This window comes from Exophiala bonariae (assembly GCF_035927105.1).
Source record: "Exophiala bonariae strain CCFEE 5792 chromosome Unknown scaffold_26, whole genome shotgun sequence".
Classification (NCBI taxonomy): Eukaryota; Fungi; Ascomycota; class Eurotiomycetes; order Chaetothyriales; family Herpotrichiellaceae; genus Exophiala; species Exophiala bonariae.
In genome coordinates, this window is record NW_027042501.1 from 427,406 (window position 1) to 439,506 (window position 12,101).

General features: G+C 49.8%; 4 protein-coding genes across 4 annotated transcripts; 3 read left to right on the forward strand and 1 right to left on the reverse strand.

Annotated features, from left to right (window-relative positions):
* Positions 1-1,079: 1,079 nt before the first annotated feature.
* LTR84_006861 (uncharacterized protein) lies at positions 1,080-2,618 on the reverse strand (the record flags this gene model as incomplete). Its single annotated transcript, XM_064850418.1, has 6 exons — positions 1,080-1,746; positions 1,802-2,132; positions 2,184-2,274; positions 2,330-2,367; positions 2,434-2,514; positions 2,564-2,618. 6 exons carry the CDS (start codon positions 2,616-2,618, stop codon positions 1,080-1,082), a joined length of 1,263 nt encoding a protein of 420 aa, XP_064702900.1.
* A 621-nt stretch (positions 2,619-3,239) lies between these two features.
* On the forward strand, positions 3,240-4,711 carry LTR84_006862 (uncharacterized protein; the record flags this gene model as incomplete). Its single annotated transcript, XM_064850419.1, has 2 exons — positions 3,240-4,398; positions 4,464-4,711. 2 exons carry the CDS (start codon positions 3,240-3,242, stop codon positions 4,709-4,711), a joined length of 1,407 nt encoding a protein of 468 aa, XP_064702901.1.
* Positions 4,712-9,780: 5,069 nt separating this feature from the next.
* LTR84_006863 (uncharacterized protein) lies at positions 9,781-10,474 on the forward strand (the record flags this gene model as incomplete). The annotated part of the gene is made up of 3 exons (XM_064850420.1): positions 9,781-9,791; positions 9,846-10,167; positions 10,457-10,474. The coding sequence occupies 3 exons, from the start codon at positions 9,781-9,783 to the stop codon at positions 10,472-10,474; spliced, it is 351 nt and encodes a 116-aa protein (XP_064702902.1).
* A 157-nt stretch (positions 10,475-10,631) lies between these two features.
* LTR84_006864 (uncharacterized protein) lies at positions 10,632-11,133 on the forward strand (the record flags this gene model as incomplete). The annotated part of the gene is made up of 3 exons (XM_064850421.1): positions 10,632-10,803; positions 10,880-11,045; positions 11,106-11,133. The coding sequence occupies 3 exons, from the start codon at positions 10,632-10,634 to the stop codon at positions 11,131-11,133; spliced, it is 366 nt and encodes a 121-aa protein (XP_064702903.1).
* Positions 11,134-12,101: the final 968 nt, after the last annotated feature.

Here is a 12,101-nt window from a genome sequence, read left to right on the forward strand (position 1 = left end):
AGACAAAACAGCGATCTGTGTATGATATCAATGCAGGAGGATACCGGGACTTCCTTGAGCTATGACTACCGGGCTGATATCTGCAAAAGAGCACAGGTGCCGATAGTGTGGGCAATGATGCAAGGCGACAGCCGGAGAAGGTATCCTCACCTTGGAATGACAGCTTGATGATTTATAAATGTGTTGGGACATCGCGTGTATCACGGCCTAGCATGTTGAGAGTGTCACTCTAACACGGTCACGTCCAAGGCAAGGCCTCCGGACAAATATCCTTCGCGACCACCGTCACAACGGCCCAGAGCGAAATCTGCGTTTCATGTCAGCTGGAGGCCGAAAGTATGATGACAACGAGGCCCAGAAACGCCGAGGCTGAGCTCTTTCCATGTATTGAGATAGGACATGAGAGACGTACATTCACAGTCAGAGAGGTAGCTTCTTGCTGGCCTCGTCAAGGGTAGATAGCATAGTCGACTGCAACGTCGTATTAGGTAGGAGGGCAGCTTTCCTACCTGTGGAACGTTTCTCAAAAGAATCAACAACCTGAAAAACTTCACTGCAATTGCTCCAGATGTGTAAATCGCCTCACCAGTTGATAAATAAGTCCACAAAATAGCCATAAGTACTTCACCTCATGTCTAGTTCGGATCGTTCCATTTTGTCATTTCGATTCATTTGGTTGCACCTCAGATAAGAGTATCTAGGTCCATCTCCCGTATTCGCATTTAGCCAGACATTCATCGACCACTCTACTGCAATTCAAGGAAATACACCTATCGAGCATATATAATCTGAATTGATGTATCATTCCATGCGATCTTTGGTATCTACCCACATCAAAACCCGTCCGAACTGAGAGCTCAATTTTTCCCTAGTCGAGTTTTCTCCATCTACCGAGAGAGATAGAGAGAGCAACCAACCAACCAGCGCTTGGACACTTGGCCTGGTCCAGTAGCATCTGGGAGATTGCCATCCAAGACCGAAGCCGAGCAAGCACTAGGGTGCACAAAGGAAGGACGATGTATAACCGAGAGGGGGTGTTGCATGTCTGTTTGATTTCTTGAAACCCCAAATAGCAAGTATCAATGCTTCTTGTCCCATATGTTGCTCATCGTGTCATTGATGCGCTGTTGCTGCAGTCGGATCTGGTCGTCAGTCTGACCTCGGGCATTCCCTCGAGAGTCGATTTCCATGGCATCGACATCAGAGCTTGGTGGCTGTGCGCCCTCTGCAGGTCCATGGCCGCCGAGAGCTTCTTCTCCTTGGATCTGTTGGCCCTGGTCGTTGAGGACTTTACTGCCGTTGACCATCTCCGGCTTCGGCTTGGGATCCAGACTCATTGCACCGTCGTGGCCCGCGGCCATCAGTCCTCCGCCTTCGCGCAATTTGTTGATCGCTCGTACTGTGTCGATGGCTTTGTGTAGGGTTCTTCTGGCGTTGAAATTCTTCTTGACCGTAGGGAGGAGATCTTGGCCTTCGCCCACTTTGACTGGGCTGGTGGGGTCGTTGGATCTTATCCATGGATGCTGGAGGGCTTGGTGCGATGTCATACGTGCTCGCGGGTCGACCGTCAAGCATCGCTTAATGAAGTCTCGTGCTGGCTCTGATACGTTACGCCAATACTCAACCGGGGTGAACGAGTAATCGGCCGCTAAGATGGCCTGCATTTCTTCTAGGTTGGAATCTCGATCGAAAGGGGTGTATCCGCAAAGAAGGAAATATGTGATCACACCGATAGCCCAGATGTCACTAGATCACAATTCTGTTAGTATGCAGCAAAATACATCCCAGAGTTGATACATACACTGGCTTTCCATGGCCAGACTTCTTGAAAATTTCTGGTGCCATGTAACCAGGGGTACCACAAGTGGTAGTCAGGACATGAAACTGTTCCTCGTCCATGATTCTTGAAAGCCCAAAATCAGCGATGAGTAGATCTGCGTTATCTTCCGGTGTGCGGAAAAGTAAGTTCTCGGGCTTCAAATCTCGATGGACAATGCCATGATCGTGCAGGTAAGCAACCGCCGATAGTGTCGCTCGAATCAGGTCGGCCGCATCGGACTCGTAATATGAGCCTTTCCGACAGATACGATCGAAGAGCTCTCCTCCGAGAGCAAGGTCGGTGACAAGATATACTGAAAGGAGTTAGCCACAGGCGACAGTTTTGGAGATTTGTACGTGCGTACGGTTGTTCATGGTCTCAAAGTAATCGACCAGAGTCAGAATGTTGCGATGTCCAACAGAGACCCTTTTGAGAACAGCGATCTCATTGCGAACCTGTTGAGATCGTGTCAGGCAATATTTGCTGCTGTGTCTGATCTTTTAGACCTACCATATGCTCTCGACCAGCCATAAGGCGCTTGTTGATGACTGCGAAGCAGGGATAAATCAATATGGGTGCTCAAGATGCTCAAGGATGCACATAATGAATGGTACCTTTAGCAGCATAATATCTGCCCGTGTCGATGTGTACACATTCCTTCACCACCGAGTAGGAACCTGCGCCGAGTGTTTTTCCTGAAAGATGTAAGCCGACTGGTATGCTCTGCTAAGGTCTGCGACGCACCTGTCTTGTACCTGCAAGGCTGAATCTGGGGTTTCTGAGTGCCTGCCTGTGCCATCGCGGGAATGATTTCAGCCTTGTGAACTACTTCTTGCTGCCTAGACGGCTGTGATAGAGACGGGAGGTGTGGGATGGACGAAGAACGAGGGTGAGCGGCGCACGGTAAATACCAGTGGTGGGGGCGGAGATGGGCAGACAATGGGAGGACACTGCTGGCAAGAATGAGAAATAGAAAGCGTCGAACGAATTGTGAAGGAACTTGAGAAGTGTTGCTATCGTGGCCTGAGAAGCAGTCCAGCTGAAAGCCTCGAGTCAATCGCTGCTGATTTGATGCTTCAACAATCGTATCTGCGTCCTGGTCCCTCCAACTCCGTAGTCTCGACTCCAGTCTGCTTCCCCCTCCATGTCAGCGACTCCATTTGGCCTAGTTTTCCAATCACGTGCCATGTCTGGAGCCCTGCCAAATACAGCCTAGCCTCCAAAGATGGTAGGTTCGGATTTACGTTTCTCCCTCACTATCAATCTTTTTCCGCCTGGGCCAATCAAAACTTCTTTCAACAATTTTATCTGAGCATGAGTCAAATTTGACTTAGATAGAACTATTCTTTCAGACAACTCAGCGAGGTGTTCCTAGAGACTTGTTTGGAAAATCACGCTGGAGCTCTTGGAATATCAAAAGATGAGTCAACCAGCTAAAAATGAGAACCCAGTCCGGCTATGGGGTGGCAGGTTCACGGGCAAGACGGATCCCCTGATGGACCAGTATAACGAGAGCCTGTCAATAGATCGGGTCTTCTATGCTCAGGATATCCGGGGCTCAATAGCCTACGCAAGAGCAAACGTCAAGACGGGGATCCTCACACCAAAGGAGTTTGAAAAGCTCGAGGAAGGACTCATTGCCGTTCTCAAGGAGTGGGAAGAAGGCAAGTTCCAGGCCGCGCCTGGGGACGAAGACATCCACACTGCCAACGAGCGGCGACTAGGCGAGATCATCGGCACGAATGTCGCGGGAAAGCTGCATACTGGTCGGAGTCGCAACGATCAAGTCGCGACCGACATGCGCATGTGGCTTCGCGATGAGCTGGTTCTGATCGAGGGATACCTGGTCGATCTGCTCAAGGTCATTGCTCATCGTGCCAAGCAGGACATTGACTACATTATGCCGAGCTACACGCATCTGCAACGAGCTCAGCCTGTGCGGTGGAGCCAATGGCTGCTCAGCTACGCGACGGCGTTTCAATCTGATCTGGAGCGTCTGCGTTTTACGAAGAAGAACATCAACAAGCTTCCCCTCGGATGCGGCGCCGTGGCTGGAAATGCTTTCGGCATTGACAGAGTGCAGCTCGCAAAAGAACTGGGATTTGACGGTCTCATCATGAACAGCATGTCTGCAGTGGGAGACCGGGATTTTGTCGTTGAGGTACTCCAGTGCGCATCCACAATTGGCAGCCACTTGTCTCGATGGTCGGAAGACCTCATCATCTACAGCTCGTCCGAGTTTGGCTACGTGAAACTGGCCGACGCATACACTACGGGGAGCTCGTTGATGCCCCAGAAGAAGAACAGCGACTCGCTAGAGCTGTTACGAGGCAAATCCGGCAGGATATTTGGGTCCATGGCCGGTTTGATGATGAGTATCAAAGGAATTCCATCCACATACAACAAAGATTTACAGGAGAGCTTGCAACCCATGTTGGACACTGTCAAGACGTTGAAGGATGGTCTCCAGATTGCTGCGAGGTCGTTGGCAACTGCGACCGTCTCTCCAGATAAGATGCGCGCTGCACTGAGCCCGGACATGTTGGCGACGGATCTCGCTGAATATCTGGTCAGAAAAGGTAAGACTCGATTCCGATCATATCGCATCCTACCAGATGAACCTACCTTGCTAACATCGACGTAGGAGTACCGTTCCGCGAGACCCATCACCTGGCAGGCAGGATGGTCGCGCTCGCCGAGGACGAGAACAAAGGCATGGACGAACTCACCGTCAAGCAGTTCCAAGGTGTAGACAAGAGGTTTGGAGACGATGTACTGGACGTGTTTGATTATGAGCGCTCAGTCGAGCTCAAGAATACCACAGGGGGCACAAGTCGCCGAGCAGTCTTGGAGCAACTAGAGGCACTGACAAAGACGCTGGGGGTCTCTTGAACTCTGCTATGTTCCTCGCCACAGGAATCTGAGGATGGCAGGCCGACATTTGAACGGTATCTTCCACTTATTCCGAACTTGCTGAGGCCGAGCTCAAGAGAGGTTGCAATGGTTACCATTACGCAGTACGGATTTGAGAAGCAAGGTCGAAACATCTGCTTGTCCCGTTGTTTGGACATGTGGAGGGCAACGCATCTCAATGATACCCCTTATACCTTCCATGTGCCTGTCTTTTCTGGCTGTTACATGTCACAGAGATTTGCGTCTCTCCTGCCGGTGATTAGACCTAGGAGGTCCCAGCTCCCATTCTTCAGAAACCATGTCCAGCCGGGCAAGTCATCCACAGAGTCTGGCATCTTGTGCCAGACTTGAGTGATTCACATAGTGGGAATGGCCTCCGTTCCTCCTTTCCGCTTCGTCCCCCGTAGATCGCCATAAAAGAGATGTTGGACAAAGGTCATGCGATCGAGATACGAACCGTACCACAAATTGGCGCAAATGCCCCAATCACTTACCGCTCGCTAGTAACTCCCACGAGTGGTGAGCTGCCAGTCTCTCAGACGATGTTATCGAAGCCTGGAAAGAGAGTTCACGCCGCGCCGAACTTCTGTCTTGGCCAGAGATGGCGAGTGTTTCCGACCCATAGCCCCAAGGGCGGTATTGCGCCGGAGTGGCTACAGGAAAAGCCAAGCCCCACTTGGAAGTTATCGAAGTTTCGTCCTTGGGAAAAACGCTCGTGGAGACACAGCGGAGCCTTCACGAGCAGTCGGTGCGCATGTTTGGAGCCCGATTTCTGACCGATTATTCTCATTACCGAGTGTCGAGAAGTTTCGGTGCGGTGCTCAGATAAAAAGGTGCAGAGGCCCGGCCCGAGGCCTCACGGACCTGCGAACCTGGACTCGTCGAACAATCACTATTTCGACGTTCGTACACCCGCTGGTTTGTAGAGAATTTGAAGACCTGGCACAGATTCTGACCTTACCTGGGTACCGGGTGATGATATGTCACTGGTATGCGTGGCTTGCACGGCATGCATTTCCCTTTCCTGGCCACTTTTTGAGTGCTGCCACCGCCGGATACTCGGGTACGAACCAGTCTGGAACTGGTCGAGTACCCCACCCGTGCCACCAGTTGCATTCTAAGCTTGAGCTGTCACACTTGTCACCGCGATCTGACTTTTCGTGAGGATCATGCCTCCTCCTCAAACTATGCTTGTATTTGATCGTAACATGTGAAGCGCAGCCCACTCTGAAGGATGTAACAGACTATCTCTTCTGTACTACAGCCGCTCGGACCGTCTAACCCTGAGATGTGTTTGTTTGACACACAGAAACAAACATGTCTACAGCAGAAATTCTCACCAAGTGCACAAAGCCAAGACAAGTATGCACATAATGACCTGGATGGTTCTGCGAACCTCATCATTCGGAGGCCAATGATCGGCCCCGGCATGTTGATTTCATCTGGTGACCTCCGCCGGAACAGTTCGAAGCCCAATGGGGCGGTGTAAATGTCAATTTGGACAGATGCGTCCCAAGCACGAGGCTAGTAGTTGGGTGGAAAGACAGCGCAACTTTTACCCCTGTCCCAGGTCCTTGTGATCTCAATGCTCATCACTTCGTACTCTCCTCGATAGACAGAAGTAGTATGAGGGATTATCGGCTTGCTACGCGGCCACCATTGGAGGTGTCTGTACTGGGGAAAGCTCAAAAAGAAAGAGCTTCATATCAAGGTGATGTAGAAACAGAGCCCGGATTTGTTTTCCACATACTGCAGGAACCTGCATTGAAGCCAATGTGTCACGAATCAACCTGGAATTCCATCTGCAAGATGCATCAAGAACACACCTTCGCCCTCTACTCTCTATTAGCGTCCCAGAACTCCGGGTCTCCTAAACCCCACAACAGATGAAAGGCATGAATACGCTCTGGCTTGCAGGAACGTGCTTTCATTATTCAACAGTGGACTGTGAAACTCGTTTCCATTCATCAATCTTGGCGAACTTATGATGAACCGTAGTTCCGGTTGGGCGTTCAATGCGCCAGTCCGGACTCCGGATAGCTTGCCACCCATTTACCAGTAAATGGTTGAAGTTATGTCCGAAACCCAGTTTTGTGTTGGGGTTTGAGTTTTTCCTGGATCCCTTGAAACTCGGAAATGCCGTCATCTAGACCCACCAGGAACCACCGCCTTGGAGCGTCGTACGAAGTTCTGAGTACCTTTTCAGGTAGTTTCATGGCATAGCCAGCCTGAAATAATCTTGCGAGCGGTGTGACTGTTCTTTCCATCCAAGTTAATGAAGCTTCCATCGAAATAGTTAGACCGGCACCTACCTGAATACCCAGTAGGTTCATGTTTACAAGGTACCTCTTGATTGCTTTGAATTTGGTGAATGTATACAGGTTGCTTTGCCACTCCCACTTAGCAAGGACGGAATTGGGGGAGCAGTTTCAATTCTTTGCGGAGCAGTTCCTTCAGGAACCATGTGAGGAGGAGTAGAATTGGAGATCAAGTGGATCGTCTCACGTACTTCGTTTTTCAACGCTGGAAGGGTGTCGCGGGATGTCGATTGACTTTAGGTCCACAAACTGACAAGGATAAATCCAAACTCGTATTCCTACATACTCGTACACGACCAAATAAAATGTACTCGTAGAGGAATTCGAGTTCCGTGTCCCACAAACAATGTAAATCTTGTCCTGGGGCATGCCAGTGCAAGCCCGCGCACCCGAGGTGCTCGCTGCCTAGGTTAGTTAGGAGTTGAATTTCGCCCAACCTGGTCATAAGCGGCACGACCCGCTCGCCTGGGTCACTCGTTAGGGCCTTGAGGTTGAATCTCGGTGCTCGTACACTTGTAAGATACTGAGTACCGGGTACCTAGTGGCATTAGCTCGTGATCGCCTGAGAATGTCCTCGTGGTTCTTTCCACACCTCCGCGTTCTGAGACCCTAGATGATGCAATTTCTGTAGAGTCACGGGAAAATCAGAAGATTGCGTAACGGCAGTCGTTGCCTGACCACCTTCCACTAGTCTATTAGTGATTATTTGGCACATTGTTGGAGCTTGACTTGAGTCGGCATGATACTTTGATCATATATTGATTAGCAAAGCTTGACTGACTGGGGGTACGCTTACCAGGCTTTCGATAAGAACATAATCGATGGAATTAGGCTTTTAGCCGTAGTATTTCAAGTCATTCTGGAGTCTGGACGGATTGATGGCAGCCATGATTCTCAATTTCTCTACCTGCCGTTAGTGTTTGGGTCCTCAACCACGCTATCCAGCTGGCAATTTCTGGGCGGGCAGAACGGAATCCGCGATTTGGAGGGATGGCAACCAGCTATGACAGCATACGGATAGGCATCCCAGTGTTTTGAAAGGTTTTCTCAGCTCCCCGTTGGTGATGCCTTGTCACCGGATCCGCAACTTTGGTCCAACTTGCGCCAACCACACCATCAAATGCTGCGATATTCCTGAGAGTCTGACCCTGGCGTGTAGGCTTGTGGATCAGCACCAATAGCAGCAGGTGTTTCCAGGAGACTCAGCTAACGCCTAGGGTTCCTAGACTCATGCACAGAAGCACATTAGGATTCAAATTACGTCTTCGCACTTTCACCGTCAGCATTCACGGCCAATTCTCTTTGTTGCGTTCTCGGCACACTCCTCTTCAGTCCGAGATTGGAACGGGCATAGGAAGCCGAGTATTACATCCCAGCCACAAACATCCTCACAAAGTGAGACTGAACTTCCCTTGGCCACCACTGTATTGATGGTTGGGCCAACTATCGTCACGTGAATCTGTAGGGCTAGGTCAACAGCCGCAGGACCTGCCTCTGCTAAACTTGGAGCCTGAGCGATCCAACAAACTCAAATCAGGCTGGCGAAACCGATGTCAGAACTGCAGAGCGCGCGGGCCGGGAAGTCGTTGCTTCATCTTTGCCAGCGGTTGTTGAACCTTCCTGGTGAAACATTTGGGATCCCGAGGAGTGTGAAGAATTGTGTCCAAAGCCTAGCACTAGACAAGAATCATACTAGTTGAAGTAGATCTAAGCAAGCTTCGGGAGACAGGACTCGGATGCGCCCGGTACTGGCTGTTTGACGGTTAAAAACAGAGTCCGCTGCTACATCGTCAGAGTTGCATCAACATTCTGACGTGGAGATAGTTCACTCGTGTATCCCAGACAAGTTTTTGTGGTATCGAGATAACAAAATCCAGGCCTCGTCAAATTTGAACACATAACAGATGGTTATGGGAGAAGAATGACACTCCTGCTCGTCCAGAAGGATGTACCATGGACAACAATTAGCCTGATAGTCAATAACAAAAATAGGATTGTGTAGAAAGTCCCCCTTTCTCCTGGATTGTCCTAAACATTTAGTACAAATCATCGGCGATCCGACATGAAGTCTTTGTCGGTCTTGACCCTTTAATCCAGCACATGGGCTGCAGATGCTATTGGGTTCCGGACTGTTGGGTTTCTGCTTACACGTTCGGGTTCTTGGTGATTGAAGATTAGGAAAGTTTGTTCCAGCTGATTGCGGGCATTTGCTAATCTGTCCACTCTCGCAACGGATTGGCTGTTTCCTGCTACTTGAAGAGAAGTTCCACGTGCGAGCCACATTCATTCTTCGTGTGGAGATTTCGTTGATTGTGCTGAGAATTAGTATGCAACCTGTCTACTTGACTTTCAGAGTGGGGTCCATGTATCCGTGGCCTTGAAAGCGTCAATAGCGTGCAGCCTGCCCATTTTCCTTTAACACCTTAATTAGCGGATTGCTGAGCATACGGTATGAATATGCCACGTTTCCAGGCTATATTTTGAACAAAGCAGATTGGATGAACCGTAGGTAAAGCCCACAGAGTCAGACGTTGATCAGCGTTGGCGTTAATGTTGATTTAGAGCCTTTAATATCGACGCATGGCGCGATACCCAAGACCCAGGACTGAAATCCACGAAGGCACACCCGCAGTCCTCAACCGTTTCCAAGTACAATCGCTCTGAAGGCACTGATCGTCAACTTTCCTTGCACCTCCCCTCCTGTGGCTTGACTTTTGCGGTCCTTCTGGCATGGCCGAATCGTGAGTTTGCAGCCCTTGGCCCCTTTATGAAGCTGACCACGTCGGGCATTCCAGCCAGTCGAACAGGTATGATCGCAAGATCACATACCTTGAGCGAGAATACCAAGATTACTCCTTCAGACGTGAGATATACCTCGCACCAATTGACCTGGTCAGTTCCGAAAATTCGAACCTCGGTGTTGAAAAAGCTCACCGATTGGCGCAGGAGGAAGAGACCCGACTTCAAGATCAGCATGAGATGTTGAAACTTATATATCATGATTGGGATAACGCACTCCACCCAAATTTTATTCAGGATCCAGAGGCGATTCTTGACTGTGGATTTGGATCCGGGAACTGGGCGTATGATTTAGCAGAATACGATTCAAATTGCTCAGTAAGTTGCCCTCACACGGCGCTGCGATGAATCATATTCAAGGCTGGTCAGGTTACGGGAGTCGACATATGCCCCTTAATGGCACCAACGGATCAACTGGAGAACATGGATCTGCAAGTGAGTTCAACAATGATCGTCAGTGGCACTTGTCAATGCCCTGATTCTTTTGATTGAATAACGGTCACCAAGGGCCTTGCTAAGTAGTCGTCAAGATCGCCAATCTGAATGAGCGTTTGGATTTTGCTGAGCCAGCAACATTCGATCTAATTCACTCTCGCTTTCTCGCAAGCGGAATCGCGGTAAATAGATGGCCGAATTACATACGAGACATACACAGGTATGGTAAAGCTCCAATCTTTGATCCGTTCGCATTTGACAGGTAACACCGTGACAGGTTGCTGCGGAATGGGGGCTGGGTGCAGATAACTGAGTGGGACTTGACTTTCCGCTCGGACACAGGAAACATGGATGACCTGCAGGCACTGCAAGAATGGACAAGACTGTACATTGAAGGGCTGGGGCGGACACATCGTGCTGAGGGGAGAAAAAGTGCCAGGGTGACACATGATTGCGAGACTTGGTTGAGAACGGCCGGTTTTGTCAACGTGAGCTCCGATGTTCGAGACGTGCCGACCTGTACGTGGCAGATGGGTAGGTCTATATGAAATATTGAGAGAAGTTATGGTGAATTGCTCGGCTGACAACTATCCAGACGAGCGGCAGCGAACAATCGGCGCAGCCAATCTGTCCAACCTCAAAGACCTCATTCGATCATTAGCCCAATATCCCATCGTCAATCGAGGTGTGCGCAGCTTCGAAGAGTTTGGAGCACTGGTAGAGGCAGCTTGCAGCGAACTTGAAAATGCTGCTGCTCGCCCGTACATCAGACTGTAAGACCTCGCCATGGAGCCACGAAATGTGACTGACCACTCGGACAGACACACCATGTTTGGCATGAAAACATGAGACTCGACGCAACAAGCGAAGAAGTCGCCATTCCAACATGATATAAACTCACACGGTCGTAGAGCTATGCTGAATGTTCGTCAGAAATATACCAGTCTTGCAGATCAAGTCGCCTAGACGAGTCTCTCGTGGGAGAGCTACAGATCCTCAGTTGACAAGATCTTGCATCAGATCAAGCGCCAATAGGTGGCCCGCTCGCTCGAGGCGTTATTCCACAACTCTGCCAAAGCGGGTATCATGAGTGTGGTGCGATTCTTGAGGCCCAGGGATCACACTTTTCTTGCATTCAATTCCTCGAGGGTGCTATTAACGAGGTCCCTCGGGATATGGTTTCATGGTGCTGAGCATCGAGTTCAAAGATATGTCACAGGTTATCTTTTGCTGCGTTGAACATGTTCAGTACTGAGTATTGCTTCAAGGATGATGTTCGGTTGCGGCACCTTCATTTCGTCAAGGTCGTGCGGTCCAAAATCCCTAGGTACTAGTATGATGGTGATGCTAACACTGCAACCATGCAGTGTTGATTGAGGATAGAGACGGCATCATTGGCAACCATTATTGCTTGGTAGATGCCAACCTGACGATTTCGGAGGTATTGCTATGTCCTCCTCCTAAAGCGTTAGCGAGCAGTTACCTAAGTACCTTGAGAGAATTTGGTCCCTAAGGCGCTTGCGATCAGAAATATTCTGGTGAGGCAGTAACACAGTCTAGGAAGGTCCAATTTCGACATTGCTCAAAGGACACTTCTTTCTAATTGACAGGTGTAAACTCCTCTAAAGGGCTTCCCCTGAAGGATGGAAGCACGTGTTGCCACGTGACATTCACAAAAGTGACGTTGCACATTATGTCAGCGGTAGATGCAAATGCTTGGCATATAATTTTTGCTGGAGTTCTCCCGAAGTTTGAGCTTGACGTTGAATGGTGTCCATACACTGAACAAGTACACTGGCCACGCCCTAGGTCCGGGT